The sequence below is a fragment of the Vespa mandarinia genome, chromosome 14, assembly GCF_050613455.1.
Source record: "Vespa mandarinia isolate Hongniang chromosome 14, ASM5061345v1, whole genome shotgun sequence".
Taxonomy (NCBI): Eukaryota; Metazoa; Arthropoda; class Insecta; order Hymenoptera; family Vespidae; genus Vespa; species Vespa mandarinia.
The window spans coordinates 4,095,317-4,115,934 of NC_140823.1; the positions used below are offsets into that span (position 1 = coordinate 4,095,317).

The 20,618-nt window shown below is 26.1% G+C and overlaps 1 protein-coding gene across 22 annotated transcripts; it reads left to right on the forward strand.

Moving 5' to 3' along the window:
* The first annotated feature begins 78 nt into the window (after positions 1-78).
* Positions 79-18,996, forward strand: l(1)G0196 (inositol hexakisphosphate and diphosphoinositol-pentakisphosphate kinase). Of its 22 annotated transcripts, none has more exons than XM_035862820.2 (30): positions 79-219; positions 331-438; positions 5,046-5,246; positions 5,326-5,466; positions 5,625-5,715; positions 5,892-6,058; positions 6,164-6,456; positions 6,540-6,734; positions 6,806-6,892; positions 6,960-7,148; positions 7,249-7,346; positions 7,610-7,747; positions 8,290-8,319; positions 8,910-9,144; positions 9,209-9,417; positions 9,483-9,709; positions 9,812-9,948; positions 10,039-10,153; positions 10,335-10,574; positions 10,701-10,817; positions 10,968-11,143; positions 11,249-11,397; positions 12,167-12,214; positions 14,461-14,811; positions 15,817-16,047; positions 16,344-16,605; positions 16,864-16,955; positions 17,021-17,132; positions 17,226-17,588; positions 17,790-18,996. In XM_035862820.2, the coding sequence occupies exons 1-30, from the start codon at positions 187-189 to the stop codon at positions 18,235-18,237; spliced, it is 5,283 nt and encodes a 1,760-aa protein (XP_035718713.2). In that variant the 5' UTR covers positions 79-186; the 3' UTR covers positions 18,238-18,996. The 22 variants fall into 22 exon arrangements, with proteins under 22 accessions (XP_035718713.2, XP_035718724.2, XP_085517429.1 ...); XM_035862831.2 differs by having other exon boundaries at positions 15,859-16,047; XM_085661303.1 differs by having other exon boundaries at positions 14,461-16,047.
* The last annotated feature ends 1,622 nt before the right edge of the window (positions 18,997-20,618 follow it).

Sequence of the window (20,618 nt, forward strand, 5' to 3'; positions counted from 1 at the left end):
GAACGCATCCACATTGATTGGCAATTCCATTGTTATACCGGTGGTCCCACTACGAACGAAATAGATATTGTAAAATCTTTGGTAAATAAGTAAAACGAGTTAGTTGATGTTTAACGTACTTATTTGATAATTAAATTATCTAAGATAAGTAGTGCAGTCTTTTTTATCAATGAAACTTCATCTGACATGTCTTACACTGAATTGGAACATGGTTATCAGGCAAGTAAATGTTAACATATATTTGCAATACAAATTTTTCAGTGAAATATATATCTTTTTAACATAAAATAAAATATTAATATAATGTTTTTTTCAATAACTCTTTTATAGGGTCTACGGAGTGCAAGCCGACCTATATTTTATGTAGGCGATATCAATTCTGTACAATCTAATCTTATTGGCCCTGTTGCATCTTCTATTTATCGATCATCAAAAAGAGTAAGCAATAATTATTATGATATACTAAATTTTAATATTCACTTAGATAATCTCACTTAATAAAAATGATGTAGTTATTGTGAAAAAATGTGATTATTTTAATCACTACTATAGTTGAATTTTGTTTTTTATTGTTGCGCATGTAATAGATAAATTTGTTTATTATTTGCATTTCATGTTTTTTTTTTTATGTCACAGTGTTTTTAGTCTTATACTATTATATTTATTTGTTTAAAGATTATAAATTAAAATATCTTAATATCAAATGAATAAATAAATAAATATATTTGTTATTATTGAGGATTAAAATAAGTATACAATATGAAAATATAAGATAAAAATATATAAACAGCCATCTTAGATTGGTATTAAATTATTAAAAATATGTTTTATGCATTCAGTTTTTTCAGTATATAGGTATTAAAAAGAATAAAACTTATATAATACTAATTTGTAAATTAATTTATGTAAAAATATATTTATACTTACAAAGAGTAAAAACATGAGATAATTTAATAATGTAATCTTCATATTTATATGTAACACTTATAGCAAACATTATATAAAAATATATTTTTTTTAATGTATGTAGATCTTTTTATTATTTATTGCTTGTTACACAGCGAAAATTCACAACATAATGAACAGTGTTCACTTAGGGAGTGTCCAATCACCCAAAAATAGAATACCCACTACTCACTTTGTATTTTTGGTTATTTTATGCATAGCATGTTCATGCGTGGTTTTAGTTGAAGTCTTTATATTTTTTCATTATAGTGTTATATAAAAAAGTATTCATTGAAAAAAATTTTCATAGTGTATTCCATAGTGTTATTATCATCAAGATATCAAATTTTACTAATGGAAAACTGCTATACAGTACAAATATCATATATATATTTATCAAATAATAGTAACATAGAAACTAAATGAATTGATTTTACAATTATATTATCAATATTTTTTGAGTGATATCATCTATTTTTTTGTTTCTATTAGGTATTTTTATATTAAATCTCTAATTAACTTATTATCTATGCATGCACTAATTGTAATATTAAACATTGTAATAAAACAACAGATTTAAATTTATAAACAAATTGGAATTACATATTTTTTTACAGTAAATCTATATGAATTGAGGTATGATCTATAATATGTATGAATAACTGTATATTCAACTTTATTCTTACAATGGAAACTATAAATCCTTCTATGTCTATCATTTCAACTTCTGAAGTATTTCCTGAAGTATATATTGTTGATAATGAAGCAGAACCATATTGGCTAATAATGATGGTAGAGATTTTTATTTCGATTATAATTTAAATTTGCATTATTTATAACATGTATTTGCTCTTGTAATTGTTAAATGCGTGATGTCTACTAATATATGTTATGTATTATAAAAAGAATGTAACATATTATCTAATTCATTTGATTTGCTTGTAGAATTATATGTTATTAGTTTCAGAAAGTCAAAATTTTATATATATATATATGTATACATAACATTAACTTTGTCTATCTCAATACAGTAAAGCATACATATATATAAATCATAATTCGTGTAACTTTATTTTTCTGTTATATACTAAATTAATTATAATACACAGTTTTTGAGAGTGGCATGTTAAAATACATATCTCATTTTATTTTTTCTGTTATCAGTGTGTATTATGTACTTTTGAATTACTAACCAAGGTTTATGATATTTGTATAGTTAGCAAAGATAGATAAAGCCTTTATCATATTTACTTATTTGAAGAATATTCATGTATCAATGTAGTTAAAGTTTTCCTGCTAAGGCAGTTATTTTAAAGCATTTATATACATATCCCGGTACTTGTAAAAGATTAGAAATTATTTAATATATTAAATGTCTGTTAGAAACATTCAATCTATAAAAATATTATATCGATGTTATCATTTCTATAAAGAGATATCTCTTACCGAAAAATATTATCTAATTACTTATAAGAGAAGTATAGATAAGATTCATAAGTAAACTAGATATAAAATGACTATTTAATCTTCATTAGCTTATAATGATTATAAACTTTAAAATGAAATTAAACAGATCTATGAGTTTAGTAATGCAGAGATTTGATGACTGCAATATTTCAACGGTATGTTCATTTCATGAATTGTGAATAACACATAATGAAATTTCCAGAACTTTTAATCTATATGTGTGTAATGTAACACAAATAAATTCATAATCATAAGTAATACATAAATATAATTTTTTCCAAGATTTATGTTTCTAGTATACTTGATATCTATTATCATTTGACTTCTTTTTCTTTCGTTGGTACTTGTGCTCTTTTCATTTATTAAACAATAGAAGAAATGAGTTACATATCTTCATCTCATTAAAAAATATTATTAGTATACTTTTCATAAAGCATCTGCCATATGTATTCAACTGTATAATTACAAATTGTATCTGCTATCATTTTACATAATAATTCATTCTGTTGTATTTTACACACCATTACCATCTAATGATAAATAGAACTATAGTAATAGTAAGAGTGTTATTAGCTGAATCATGGATTAGTACTACATTGATCGCGTACGATCTACCGTCTACTTCTCGACAATCGTAATAATATCGAAGTGTTCGAATGTTTTAATTATAACATGGTTATATTTACAATCATGTCTATTAAACAAAATTTATGGAATGCTTTTAATACAACTTTTAAAGTTACATTAAAATGAAGTAATATTTAACTTATAAAGATTATATTAAATTAATAGATAAAACAAGGAAAATTTTTTATTGATTAAATTAAGTTTAAAAATAACTGTTTTTAATGACATATATAAAATTGAAATTTAAATATAACACTAAAGATTGATAAAATAAAATCATTAAAAGAAATAAGATAATAATAAATAGATAAAGGTATAAAGTAAATACAAAAACTTTCTTCAATTCTCAGAAGAATGAAGTCATATGATAGTGATCTGTTCTAACTATACATATAGTGAGTGAGTAAATAACCAAGTAAACTATCTTTTATTATCAATTTTATATTTGTTAAAACGTGGAAACTATTTACTTTTGAAACTATTATAAATAAATATTGTTTCATTATTTAATACTTATTATATATGGTTTTTTTTTATTTCTGGCTAATATACAAAACATTCCAATACACGTCAATTTCAATCTACCTATGTGTATCAAATTTATTATAACTTATTTTAAGTGTGTGTTACAAATATATAAAAAAGTTTTTTAACAACGTAAGAATTGTTGAATAGTATCCAAACATTTCAAGAAATAAAATTCTTATTCTTGGAAAAAAATACTATATTTGAAAATTATCTGTGGATTGGTGAAAAAGCTTTTCTGAATAAAAAATAATGGAATGGACGTGGCTAAAGGATTGGTGGCGTTTAAAAAAATGGCGTTATTACAACCATGGAATAGATGCCGAATCAATATCAGGCATTCAAGATGTTACTGATTTGGATACTTGCTGTTACTGCGATGAATGTTTTGTAGGTTGCAAATATGCAATTTAATAATGAGATTCTGCTTATTTCAATCACATATCAATGCATTATACTAATGTTAAGAAGTACATTATTCATATAAATAAGACCATTTTTAAACAAAACTACTATATTATTAATATATAATATATTATTGTTTGATTTTAATGGTATTCTTATTTATATTTACTTTTTTACTTTTAAATGAAAAAATAGGATATATATATATATATATATATATATATATATATGTATATATATATACACACATATATATATATATATATATATATATATATATATATATATATATACACATTATAAAATATAGTTGATATAGCTTATAGTAATTCTTATTTTGTTTAGTAACCTTCTATGTCCTTCAGTTCAATATATTTCTATTTTGTTCTTAAAATATGTTTTATTTATAAATTATCAATACTTACATGATTTAATCAGATTAATATTTTAACATATACTAAAATATAAATCATTAGATCATAGTAATATCGCATGTTTTAATCATTGCACATGCACATGAAAGTTTGAAAGGAAAGCAGATAGTGTTCTGTGACAGACATATGTTTTCCTTTTTATGTAGGCAATAACACATGTGATCAACCTGTAAATTTCTTATGTAATTAAGTGGAAAAGAATAATCAAAATAAATAATAGAATGAGTAATAGTCCACGATATGATGAAACTAGCCTCGATCAAAATACTGGTGACGAACCCAGCTTTTTGACCTGTCTAAAGGCGTACTGGGTGAGCACTGTTTAAGACAATCTTTATAGAAAATTTATTTCAGTAGCATTGGCAAATAATAAACAAGCTTGTAGTACAATCAGCAATGTATTAATATTTATATTAATGTATAGATATTATGTTTTTAAATATATTTATATAATAGAACCACTCTCTGTTTATAAAGCTATGCTGAAATGTTATTAAATAATGTTGCTTGCTTTTCACACCACATGCACATACATATATCCATATACATATATTTACGTATTTTTTTATTTTTTAGTTTACATTTAAGTATTTTTTCTATATGTATATTAAAATATCCTAAATATTTATTTTTATGTTATAGGCCGAACTGTCAGAAGGGTGTGGTAATGATGATGCGTGTATGGGAGGTACTGATCTTGAAGGAGAAGGGAAACAAGTTCTGGTTGGCATATGTGCAATGGCTAAAAAATCTCAGAGTAAACCGATGAAAGAAATTTTAACACGACTTGAAGAGTTTGAATATATTAAGATTGTTGTATTTCCAGAAGAAGTTATTTTAAAAGTAATATTTTTTAATTTACATATTTTTCAAAACATATCTTCATAAATATAAGTGAAATCATATGTTTCTTATTTCATAGGAATCAGTAGAAGATTGGCCCATAGTTGATTGTTTAATAAGTTTTCATAGCAAAGGATTTCCTCTTGATAAAGCTATTAATTATGCTGATCTTCGAAATCCTTTCATAATTAATAATCTTCCAATGCAATATGACATTCAAGTAAGTAAATATATATTTTTATAAAATCTCTTATCTTCAAATAAAATTCTATTATATAAACTTAATATAAAAAATAAAATTATTTGATAAAGAATAATAATAAACATATGTATTCTATTTCTCTTAAAAAATCTTTTAATAGAATTTATATTCTTTAGGATCGTAGAAGAGTCTATGCTATACTGGAAAGTGAGGGTATAGAAATTCCACGGTATGCTGTATTAGATAGAGATTCTGCTGATCCGAAACGTGAGTAACATTTTACCTAGCGCTTATATTTTACTTTTACATGGTTTAAATTTATTTTTTCTTTTTAAGTTGTTACCATTGTTGTTTTATCCTATTTTATACTATTATGCATTATTAATATTATTTATATTGTATTTATATGTAAATATACAGTTTTTGACATGCAAAAAACAAAGAACCCTTTCCAGATCACGAGTTAGTTGAATCCGAGGATCATGTTGAGGTCAATGGGGTTATTTTTAACAAACCTTTCGTGGAGAAGCCTGTATCAGCTGAAGATCATAACATTTATATTTATTATCCAACATCTGCTGGTGGAGGTAGTCAAAGATTATTTAGAAAAGTACGTATATATATATATAATTCAACAATCTTGATGTAATTTAATTTATAATACTATAAATAATACTATTAATAATTCATTAATATTTAATATATTTTAATGTAGATAGGAAGTCGTAGTAGTGTGTACTCTCCAGAATCTCGAGTTCGGAAAACAGGCTCTTATATTTATGAAGATTTTATGCCCACTGATGGTACAGATGTAAAAGTATATACTGTTGGACCTGATTATGCACATGCAGAAGCTAGAAAAAGTCCAGCATTAGATGGTAAAGTTGAAAGAGATTCAGAAGGCAAAGAAATTCGTTATCCTGTTATATTGAGTAATGCTGAGAAATTAATAAGTAGAAAAGTTTGCTTGGCCTTTAAACAAACAGTTTGTGGTTTTGATTTGTTAAGGTATTTATACGAATAAATATTTTATCATATAAATATTTTTTCATTATATTTTTTTTTTATAATAATAATTGTAATGTTTATAGAGCAAATGGACAGTCATTTGTTTGTGATGTTAATGGATTTAGTTTTGTAAAAAATTCCAATAAATATTATGATGATTGTGCAAAGATATTGGGAAATATGATATTAAGAGAATTAGCACCAACTTTACATATTCCATGGAGTGTGCCATTTCAGTTAGATGATCCACCTATAGTACCAACTACATTTGGCAAAATGTACATTCTATTTTTAATTATATTTATGGACAATAAATATATAGACGTATAATAAATATTGAATTTTTTAGGATGGAATTACGTTGCGTTGTGGCAGTCATAAGGCATGGTGATAGAACACCAAAGCAAAAAATGAAAGTAGAAGTTCGTCATCCTAAGTAAGTATATCATAATATTATCACGAACATTGTATCAATAGTACCAATAAACAAATAAATTTGACAGGTTTTTCGAAATATTTGCAAAGTATGATGGTTACAAACATGGTCATGTAAAATTGAAACGACCAAAACAATTACAAGAAATATTGGATACTGCACGTAGTTTGTTAGCAGAAATACAGCATCGTGCAGCAGGTCCTGAATTAGAAGAGAAGCAAGGAAAATTAGAACAATTAAAAAGTGTACTAGAAATGTAAGCAATAGTATAAATTTGTCTTTTTTTTTCTATTCAAAGAATTTCGATTAAATAATCATTATTTGAAATTATAATTTATAATATAATGTTTATGTAGGTATGGTCATTTTTCTGGCATAAATCGTAAAGTACAAATGAAGTATCAACCACGTGGAAGACCAAGGGGAAGTTCTTCCGACGATGGTAACAATCATAGTATGCTTCTTTTATTCATTATGTCACTTAGGTAGAATCATTATATGCTCTTCTACATAAGTCCGTGATTATGAAAATGGTATAGATAATCAAAACATAGATAATCAAATATTATTAAGAAAGTGATATATAAACATTGAAATAATTTTATGTGTTGTAGTACAGATAGTTCGTATTTAAGTTCTTTGATATCGTCTTATATAATCAATAGAACATCAATATTACTTTATAAATCGAATTTTTTTTTTTTATATATATATTAGATCGACTAGGAGAACCATCTCTTGTTCTAATACTTAAATGGGGCGGTGAATTAACACCAGCTGGACGTATTCAAGCCGAAGAACTAGGAAGAATATTTCGCTGCATGTACCCTGGTGGTCAAGGTAGACACCTTAGTGGTTCGTATCGTATATTCATTTGCTCATCATATATGCTTATTTATTAAGTTGGATATATAATATCGAAAATATTATTTATGAATTTTTATTATTTTCCTGCACTTTAGCCATACATGCTCATATAAATATGGAATTACTGGATTGAAGCAAATGTTGAAAAAGTTTGTTGTGTGTACATAGTTATATTATTTAACTTTTTTACATGAACAGTAGTTATATTATACATCGATTTTTTTCTTTTTTTTTCTATATTCACCATTAATATCAATTCATAAAACATTATTAAATATATATATATATATATATAATATATTTATATATATTATATAATATATATATATATTTATATAATATATATAATATATTTATATAATATTTTATTTATATAAATTATATAATATATTTATATAATATATATATATATATATTTAATATTATATATTAATTACTATAACTCTAATGCCTTCATTATTAATTATGAGAGATAATATTTTTCTATGATACAAATATTGATTCATAGATAATTTTGAATATTATTTCAGAGGAAGACACAGAGATGTTACCAAATCACGGTAACTTTTTATTCTGTACCCATGCTTGTTTGTAGTTGTATGTAGATATTACATATAATTGTTATGCTTAGAAATAGCTTCCCGCAAAATCAATGCCACCAATAGAATATTCTTATAAAGAATATGTTTTTCATTTTTTTATAATAAAATATTTATACAATAAGATAAATATTATTATTACGTGGCATTGTTTTCAGCATTATGTGTTTTAATAATGGAAGTATATAACTATGCTAAATGCTTTCCTTCCATAACACAGAGTATTTGGTTTTTATTCACATATGGTCATCTAAATTACGTGTACCATTCTTATGTAATTAATTATTTTATAATAATATTTAAAAATCGACATACTTCAAAATTTGTTATTAGAACTAGTTACATACAATTTTTTTTTTAACATAATGGTTCGTGTATGATTTAACTACATAACTCATGTTTTTATCAAATTATAGTATATTTCAGTAATTAAATAAAAAATATGATCATTGTCTATGAATATGATTATTAAGAAAAAAAAAAATATATATATATGTACAACAATTTTATTGAAAGCATGATCATTAATGAATCAATCATATTTTATATAGGTGAATATGCTGGAGCTCAAGGATTAGGTTTACTTCGTCTTCATTCTACATTTCGTCATGATTTAAAGATATATGCTAGTGATGAAGGAAGAGTTCAGATGACTGCAGCTGCTTTTGCAAAGGGACTACTTGCATTAGAGGGTGAACTTACGCCAATTTTAGTGCAAATGGTTAAAAGTGCAAACACAAATGGACTGCTTGATAACGATTGTGATAGTAGCAAATATCAAAATATGTAAGTTCATAATATTATCATTTATATAATATACACATACTAATAAATAAAATATATTTTGCAGGGTTAAAACTCGTTTACACGAATTATTACAACAAGACAGAGAATTCACTCGTGAGGATCGAGAACAAATTAATCCAGGAAATGCATTAAGTATTAATGCAGCCATGGATTTTGTTAAAAATCCTGTTAAATGTTGTCAACATGTTCATGCACTGATTCAAAAACTTATGGATATTGTACGCATAAAAAAGGATGATCCGAAGACAAAAGGTACATGCACTTCCATTTTTTTTTATAAATATTGCTTCCAAGATAAATAATTTTTATTATTTCAGATGCAATACTTTATCATGGAGAAACGTGGGAATTAATGGGACGTCGTTGGGGAAAAATAGAAAAAGACTTTTGTACAAAAAACAAAAGATTTGATATATCCAAAATTCCAGATATTTACGATTGCATTAAATATGACTTACAGCATAATAATCATACCTTACAATTTGATCATGCAGAAGAATTATATATTTATGCGAAATATCTTGCAGATATTGTTATACCTCAGGTAACTATTCAAATATATATATATTATTTTAATTATATATTACTATTACAAATACATATTGAATCATTTTTTTTCTTTTTTCTTTTTTTTTTTTTGTAATAGGAATATGGATTAACTGTCCAAGAAAAGCTTACAATAGGTCAAGGTATTTGTACGCCTCTTTTAAAAAAAATAAGAGCTGATTTACAGAGAAATATTGAGGAGTCTGGAGAAGAAACAGTTAATAGATTAAATCCAAGGTATATGAAAGAATATATATATAAAATTTTGATAAAAATTATTATATAACTTTGATTTAAGTTTTCTATAATAATTTCTATTGTTTATAGATATTCCCATGGTGTTTCAAGTCCTGGTCGACACGTACGTACGAGACTATATTTTACAAGCGAAAGTCACGTACACTCTTTGCTTACCGTCTTGCGTTATGGTGGCTTGCTTGATGTAAGTGATACGTACGCATGCTTAAATAATAAGTTTGTGTATATGTATATTTCACTGTTAAATTAACATCCATTACATATATATATATATATATATATATATATATATATATATACATATAAAATTTTTTAAATAATATTAATAAAAAAAATAAAATGTTTTCTATTTCCTATAATAATAGGTAGTAAAAGATGAACAATGGAGAAGAGCCATGGAGTATGTCAGTATGGTTTCTGAATTAAATTACATGTCACAAATTGTAGTTATGTTGTATGAAGATCCAACCAAAGATCCTAGTTCAGAAGAACGATTTCACGTTGAACTACATTTCAGTCCTGGTGTTAATTGTTGTGTTCAGAAAAATTTACCACCTGGACCAGGGTTTAGACCACATTCTCGCAATGAGAGTAGTCATAACATGGTAAATGGCATTGCTTTTTTTCTTCTCTCTCTCTCTCTTTCTCTCTCTCTCTCTATCTATCTTTTTTTTTTTAAATCATCAAAGAAGTATCAATATAATTTCGTATCTTTTCTGCTTTAATTTAAGGGAGAAAGTGGTGGCTCTGGACAGGATAGTGTATCACAATGCAGTACACGCATAGAAGAGGAAGACACTGAATTAAGCATTCTAGAGGATGAAATAATAAATCCACAAATACAAACTGTATGTTATTTAATTCATGTATAGGATGTTCATAAGATCCTATTACTATAAGAATTAATTTATAAAAACTGTCAATTCGTGCTTTATTTTTCAAGGTAGATATTTCATTACAGAATAAGTAATCATAAAATTTTTTTTAAATATTTAAAGGAAACTTCTCCTACTGTGGGAAATGATGTCGTAGATTCAACGTTAGGTAGCCCTACAACTAGTAGAGGTATCGATATGATGGACTTGGATCCTAATATGATGGATGAACCGTATGATAGTGGATTTTTACAAAGTTCCGCACCTATTCCGATTAGGCATGTAATGCGTATTATCAAGTTGGTTTTCTTCTGTTTTTTTTTTTAATTTATATATACATAAATGATTATTCTTGAAAATGTTCATCATTGTTTATAATTGAAATAACGATTGTTCTTTTAAAGTTCAAGAACAGTCGCTGGCCATGAAGCCGCAAGACTTGGTAGTCAATTAGCAGCTAGTCAAAGACAGAGACGTGAAAGAGAAGCAAGTGTTATGGTGGAACCACGTGCTCGAAGTTATGATCATCAACATCAAGAAAAGGCCGAAAAGGGTAAGCTTTCTTAATATAATGCTTGCAGTATAATTTGTCTTATAACATTGGATATTCACGATTAATTTTTATAAATTTTTTTCTACCGATATTTGAATAATCAATTTTTCATTCATATCACAATAATAGTGCGATGCTCTTTTAATGGTAAAAAAATTTAACGAATTTGTGATATATAACTACTGCATGAATATTAATTGTTACACATTTTTCGTGTTTTTGCACATCACAAATTTTGTGTGTACTCATGTTGTCTATATTTAAAATCAATTAGAGAAAATTTCTTGTAAATTATGTATTTTTAATAATGTGATATATATATATTATAAATATTATATATATAGATATTTTAAAATTCAAATCATACGATTGTCTCTATAATTATTACAATTAAATAGATTTTATTATAATAGTTCATTATAATGATCAAGACATTAAAAAAACATTATATAAAGTATCAATAAAATTAACAATTTTTTTACAATATTGATTTTATATATGCTACATAATCAATAATCAATTTCTATAATAATAATAATAATAGATAGTATATCGTACGCGTAAATTATAGATTAGATATATTAGGCAGAGATGATTTATTTCTATTCTTAACGATATAAAACGAATATTTGAAAAGAAAAAATATCAGGAATTTTTCGAAACGAATTTAAATAAAATAGGTTTATTTTTAATTATTTTTTTGGATTATATAACATTTTTTGACATTGATGTGACAATGTCTTGTGTGTTCCTATGTCTTATTTTGTAGCTGCGGACAAGCTGCAGTATCAGAGCTTGGACGCGGTCAACAAAGAAGGTATGTCATTTTACCTTCCTCTCGTTATCTTCGTAAATCATTGTGTATAGTACTAGTATAGTCATTATAACATTTAATGAACAACAATTTCATTTTCCATCAATATATGTTGTATATAAGGATGGATCATTAGAAATAAAACACTTTAATATTTAATTTACATTTGAGTATGGAAAATAAAATGAATGAAATTTATATAACTGTTATTTTTTTTTTCATATTCAAATATAATTTAAATATTAAAATGTTTTATTTCTAATGGTCTACCTTAATATATTATATTCTTTTTGTGGATTATGTATTATTTTGTTTATAATTATATAGATCATATGCCATACAGACAATAGATTTAAGAATAGAAAAGAATCTTCTGCTAGACATTATTAATTTTATGACAAATAATTTACTTTAAATAGAACATTCATAAGTTGTTCAAAAAAAAAAAAAAAAAAAAAAAAAAGAAAAAAAAATGTATGTTTGCACATACAGGTAGGTTTTGCAAACAATAGAATTAATTTTAAAATATCTCATGCAGTAGTCTTAACAAAAGGAAATTACATTAAACGTCTTGTAGAAGGACTTTCATTTATTTTTTATTACATACTTTGATTTCACATTTACTATGATATCATGTGTTTTTTTTTTTACATACTTACTATATATTACACATGCACACATTCTCATTTTCCATTAGATTTATATTAAAATTTAACATATTATTTTTTATTTTCCATATATAGGAATAAGTACACGTATAAAAAAGAAATTATAAATTATTTTTAAGTTTTAAAACAACTATTTTTTTATTTATGTTATATATTTTATTTAGAAACATCTATATTTATTGTGTGTATACATAAGATTTTGATTTTCAGTATGAGAACTTCTACATTATTAATTAGAGTACAACTATAGTATAACTCTTAATGTGTGGTATGGTGCTGTTCACTTATAAATTTTATCAGAATAAGTAGGCAGCAGTTCGAAATAACTCTTTGCTCAGTGATAGTTGTGCGCGTGGAAGCCAACTAACTCATTTAGGCAACTACTTGAACCATGCATGCATAGTGTGTTGTGGTTCATGTAGTTGTCTTCCTAATTCCTTTTTCCTAATTTCATTAATGATTCCTAAATTAATTTATAACTTTTATACCATATAATATTTATTCATGGTGCTTTATATTTACATAAAATACAGCTCTATTATATAAAATGAATAGACATCATCAGTACACGGCATGATATAATTTAATGAAAATAATTAAAAAAAAAAAAAAAACGCTTATAATAAGAAGAAAATATTTTTCTTCTGTTTTTTTTTCTTTTTTTTTTCTCTTTTTCTTTTCTTTTCTTTTTTTAATTTCTAATAATTTCTAATAACTGCTATCATTTTCTTATGCATAATCGTAATTGTTGCTTGTTACTGTCTTTGTTATTACTAATTATATTTTTGTTATCATGTGTCTCCTTTTAATATCTCTTCTCAAACATAATTGCACTAACGTTTTGTTTATCAACAATTGTGTTTTTATTATTGGGTCAATTTATGTATCTTCTCATAAATTAAAAAAATTTATATAATTTATCAATCCTCTATTTGATACGAATCATTATTTATTATAGTTAAAAAAAAAATTGTTTATAAAATAAATTAAATGGTAGTAGATATTATATTGATTATAACTATTGATGTTTGGTTGGCTTGCTGGTTGCATGGTTATCGTATTTCTTATGTGTCATAATATTGACATGCACACATACTACACTTACTGTTTCTTTTACTTTAATTTTGGCAGTGAATCTTCTGATAAAAGAAAAAGAAAAAGAAAAAGAAAAAAAAGAAAACAATATTTACGACTGTTTATGCTTATAAAAAAGATATCAAATAGTTCAATTATTTTTCAAATATTAAATAGTTCAATTGTTTGACAAATATCAATAGTTCAATTATTTCTAAACATAAAAAATATAAAATTTCAATATCTTTTATTAATTATCAATTTAAATATACATATATAAAGACTGCTGCCAACAGTAATGCTTATCTCTCTTTCTTCTTTGGTGCTGGGTTTTTAATTGTCTATTTCTTTCTTTTTTCCCTCCTTTGTACCTTGTCCTAATGCAACATCATCATCTCTAATCTTGATAATAAAATTTAATGACTTCATATTAATATTATTTCATTTTCAATCATGCAAAAAATTTATATTAAAATAAAACTGTATAAAACAAAAACAAAAAAAAAGAAAAAACAGAACATTCAAATTACTATAAAAACACTTTGAATGTGCCTGTGTACCTGGGACAGCCTATAGCTTTACCACACTCAATTAGCTCACCAGAATTACCTATTCCTTGTGTTCAAACTTCCATCCCAATTTCACCTCCTTTGATAACCGTACATGATATTCCTTTAGCTTCACCTATCAATTATAATTACAAAAAAAACACAAGTGCACCATCTCCACCGAAAGATCTATTAATGTCAGATCTTGATAGCTATCATCTTTCTTCTGTGAATCAGGAACAATTGAAAAACAAGAAAACACATGGAGGTTTCCATACAGAGATAATTCTACCTAATATTAAAGTGGATGGTGAGTCAAATGATTTTGATCCTATGTCAGAATCTCCGTCAATGGTTAATTCTTCTTCTTTATCACTCTCTTCTCATAATAATTTATGTCCCATAGGAACAACAATTTCGACTGTTAATGTTACAAATCCAGTTGAAAATACTAACGATTTTAAACGGTCACGATCTTTATCACCTTGCCCTACGAGATGTCTTTGTTATAATTGTAATGTCTCCGAGTTGATTTTACAGAGCAGAGATCTTCCACCTTTAGAACGTTCTAACTTTAGGACCTATTTTGTACGATCTCTTTCTCATAAATTCTTTAATTGTTCCTGTTATACGTTGGCTAATATATGGCAAAATTTATCGCCAAATCTATCACAATGTTCTTCTTGTTGTGACATAATTTCTTCGACCGATAGTCTCGCACAAAATCGTGGTCAGTTTCTAAATCCTTCGTGTTCTTTAGTCCATCTTGCATCTCACTCTAATCAGAAAATATATAAAAAGCATTATTTAATTCCCATTTCACCAGATAAACAAACGTCTAATTCGCAATCTCCTACTGAATCACCATCCAAGTGTAATTGCATTTTTTCACAAAGACACTATCTAAGAAGAGATAGTCATGGTACGGATTTATCAATGTTGAATGAAATGAAAAGAACACCAACAGAGGAATCTATTTCTTATGTATTGAGAAGATCAAACTCATGTCCAAACATAATAACAAGATTTAATTTAGAAGTTCTAGTATCTCATTCTGATCCTCATAATTACCTTGGCAACAATAGTTCTTCCATATCCCATTGTCCTCAGAATCGCAGGCGATATTCTTGTTCTGATACAAAAAAACAAAATGTCTCACAGCACTTGATAGACAATGGTATTCTGCATGGTCATGTTCACAGTAACAATAGTCACTACCATGAATCCTCTCATTGCAAATCAAATAACCATGAGCCTAAGTGTCCACGTGCACCATTTTCCCAACTCCAGCCTCAACGATCCTTCTCATCCCCAGACACACGACCTTCGATCATTCAACCTGACCCTACCTGCACAGCAAGGCGCCACCGTCACAGTATCTCCGGACAGATGAGTTATTTCAAGCTGCTGGGATATAACGTTAGCAAGAAATTGACGGGCTCAGCAAACAGTCTCTTCAGTACTGCAGTAATCAGTGGATCTTCCAGTGCTCCGAATCTTAAAGATATGATTCCATCACATGCTATGATTCCGCAACATGTTGCTGGTAAGTATATATATATATATATATATATATATATATATATGTATGTATGTATATATATATATATATATATACTAACTATATATATAATCTTAAGAACAATTTTATTTAATAGTATTACTGTGTGCTCTAGAATGTATATTAAGTTTTTCCTACAGAATACAATAGGATAAGTACTTATCAATTTGTTGATTAAATATTTTCCAATATTACTTAATATTTGAAAACTGATACTATATGTAATGAAAGATATGATATAAAATATATAACGAAATATTTTCTTTTTTTACTTTTAATAGCAATAGAAGGTTTTGGCGGCGTTCCTCCGATAAGACCATTGGAAACACTCCATAATGCATTGTCTTTGCGTCAATTGGATTCATTTCTTGAAATGATGACGAGTGCACCTTTGTTTCGAACTCCTGCTTCTTCACCTCCAAAATATCCATCACCTGGGGGCTCAGTCAATCCGAATCTTAATGTAGGAGGCATTAGTCGCGAGTACCAATCTTCTGACTTGGAAGCCGTCAGGTACTGTAAGAAATTAAATAATGTACCCTTGTGAGTATTGAATTTTTTTTATTTTTATTTAAGTTACTTCATATCTATATATATTATTTTATTGAATTATGTAACATTATATATCAATTATGTATTTAATCATAACAATGCATTTCTTATATTCTATAGTTATATACACATTTTATTGCTTACATTGTTTTAACTATGTATTAATATATTATATATGTATAATATATATATAATTCTATTTTATTTTATTTAAATATGTATTTGTGCCACTACATATTTTTGTAACAGGTATATCACACCAACTCCAATTCAATACAAATCTTGTGGTGATGGAGATACCTGTGACATCAGAAATCAACCATCACCCACAAGTCCAAATAGTAAGTATATATTTTTATAATGTCTATCATAAAAGAATAATTATTTTTTATAACATTAACTTTAGGTACAGGATGGAGTAGCGAACCACAATCATTTCTATCTTCCGAACCATCATCACCTGCACCAACATCAACAGGAGAGTGCAGTATGTCTATCAGTTTAATCAGTAACGATGGGTGAGTATGTGTAAATATTTATATTTAAAATATCGTAGATAAATTTTTTATCAGGATAGGATAAATAAATTATCCTTAATGTTATATACATAGAGCACCATCGTACAGTGGAGCCCCAAAATTTCCCACAACTCCGGGTCTTGATCTTGATTTCAATGATTTTTGTATGAATATAGATCAAGAGAATCACGAAGGTCGTGGTAGTGTTTCATATACAGATTATTATAGCAACGAAGATGGTCAAATCCGTAAAGGTCCATCTTATACGAGTACTACTCAAAAGACAGTTGTTTCATCGGATGATCTTCCTGTTGATACGGTTGATGACGACGAAGAACATACATTAACGTTGCGTCAAACCGAAGCACAGAAAAAGCAGGATGTTAAATTGTTATTCGAACAAGTAGAGAATCCTAATGCGACAAAATCAACTGTTGGTTATAAAAAAATAGGAAGGTAAATATTCTCTAACAAATTTTATATGCAGAATATTTTTTTTTGTTCACAAACATATCTATTAATTTACCTGCTGTGATGTTAAAAATCATGTAACACTCGAAAAAGTTCCATTTAATTAAGTTAGTATTATGCGTCTAAAATTATCCTAGAAAATTCATGAAGGAAATAAAAATAATAAATATTTTATTGTTTATTTAGATTTCGCGTTGAGAGTATGGAAATATCAGACGACGATGTTAGAATTAAAGAGCCTAGCAGTGCATGTTCATCTACGGATAAGAATAAATTACTTACATTGCAAAAAATGGAAACTACTAATGCAGAAAGAGGCCCAACTCACAGAAATAAAGAGACCAGGCATAAAAGGAAGAATTTTTCACGATCGCAAAGCGTGTCTACGCCAAAAACTTTTGTTGCTAAATCTGATACAAATTTCAGTTTTAAATCTGTCAAATCTAAAGAAAGCTCCTTCTCAGCAATGACGGATAAAGATTTGGAGAAATGGAAATTAAGCTCAACTAAGTCAGATCCTTCTACCTCATGTACAGAAACTCAAAAAGAACCGATCCTAACTATGGCTAGTAGTTTAACAGATAGCCCTAGTGTAACTATTGGATTTGACATACAGGATAAAAAGAACGAATAGTTCCTTTAATATCTGTATTCTATATATTTTATCAATAATTCTAGAAAATTTTAATAGGATAAAAGGAAACGGAGTAATAATTTTAACTCTATATTTTTCTGAATACTCTATATGTGTTTTATGTTATATGACTTTTAATAGATATCATTAAACGAATAGATATTATACTTTTACGAATATTATACTTTTATGAATATTATCTGATATATAAACAATATCTCTTAATTTTAAATTGATGAATGTTAAATACTACATGCAAAACATATGAGTACTTAATCCCACCTAATTGCACCAAAGTAAAAGTGAAAAATTATCGTATATAAAAAGAAATATATTATATATGTAATAATTTCTTACGATAAAAATTTTTCCTTTAAATTTTAAAACAATTCCGTAAGTATATGATTTATATTAGATATCAGTCGTGTTACATTCTGTTGCATTATATTGTTATTGTTTAGAATGGTAATTAATGTAAAAACAGTAAAAAAAGAAAAGAGAAAAGAATCTAAAGTATTTTTAAGTCATTAAATATAACTTATATTAGTTTGTTATTGTTTTCGTATAACTGCGTTTATGTATTTATAAATATTTATTTAGAATGTAAAAATCCTTGTGCGCTTAAATGCTTGCAGTAATATTTTTTCTTACATCTTGTTATTAATCTTCTAAAACAAGATTTCCATAATAAATGAAATAAATATGAAACGATAAGGAAAGAGAGAGAGAGAGAGAAAGAGAGAGAAAGAGAGAGAGAGAGAGAGATGTGAAATAAAATATTTTTGTTATGAATGTTTTAAACTTCTTACTGTAATGTAAAGTGCAAGGATTAGATAGCATAAAAAAAAAATATATATATATATATATATATAGGTATAGCCATATATATTTAAAACTGTGGAAATATGCAGATAATTGATTGCAGTCTAGTACTTAAGGCGTACAAGTAATATCTGTGATTAGATAGCATGGAATTGATTTCTCCTTACAGTAAATATTTAATTTACTGTATGGATATTTCAGTTACTATTTTATCAACTTATATAATCAATAGTTCACCATATGTAAACGGCGCTAACAAACAAATTTCTCTTCTTTAATAACAAGTCTTAATTAACTGTAATTTCTAATTAAAATTTTATTTTTTTTTAACACATGTCTATACTTACTAGTTCAATTTTTTAGATGACTTAAAATTATTTCTAAGCTTCGGAATTAAATGGAAAAAAAAGAAAAAAAAAAGAAAAAATAAACAATAATATTAATAAAATATCCATAGAAACGCCATTTATAATAATCGTGAACAATTATTTCAATTAATATTAGATGAAAGAAGAAAAAAAAATAGTGAACCATCTTTAACGCGTATTTGTATAGATGTAAAATATAATAATAAAATATCAGAGGAATATCAAAATATGTATGTAAATGAAATAAAATATCTACGAGGAAAATAAATAAGAAAAAAAAAAAAAAATAAATAAATAAATGTATTTTCATTTTTTCATCTCTTTGAAATATATCCCTGAATATATATATATATATATTTATATATATATATATACCTATATATATATATATAGGTACGTTGATTGATCTAAAATATGGATCTTTAAATCGTAACTAAAATTAGGTGAAAAGTTGGTATTGATGTCGTCCTATTTAACGGGATACTGTAACGAATCTATGTAATAACTATCGAAACGGTAAAACCCCCATGACAAAATCGCATAATTTCGGACAGAGGCGTGACCCCTTTTGCGGGGTTCTCTGTTTCTATTGTTAGAGTAGCAAGAAAATCAGATCAAAGGAACACGTGCACTGCGGGGTATACTTATGCGATTGTCCTTGCGTCTCGTTTACATCGTCCCTTATGTTTGTCCCGATTTATCCGAATTTTTTCAATTGTAGGGGTGTTACCCAATAATAATCCGCTAATATCCAGTTACGCGTTCCAAATGTCTCATTCAAATTCGATGTATTTATAGATATCAATAGAAATATCTGAAGAGATTCTTTTTATTTTGAGATTTTTCTTCTCTAAATATCTATAATAATCTTCTAATATCTAATCAATATGCTAAATATTGAATTATCTGATTCGACGTATTTCCAGATATACAAATATCCAAGTTAAATATTTTTAAACTTCTCTTCGATTCTTTCTTATGGATCGTTTTTTTCTTTTTCTTTTTTTTTTTTTACAAATAATAAATTGTTTTGTTTGAGATGTCTTAAAATATTATTTGTGGCCATTATATTATTTGCATGTCATTTATAATAGAAAGTATAATAGATTTCTTTATATGTAAATCATACAATGTTTATAGATAAGGATAAAATAATAGAGAAGGTGCGTAAAAGTTTGGTAAAAAACGAAT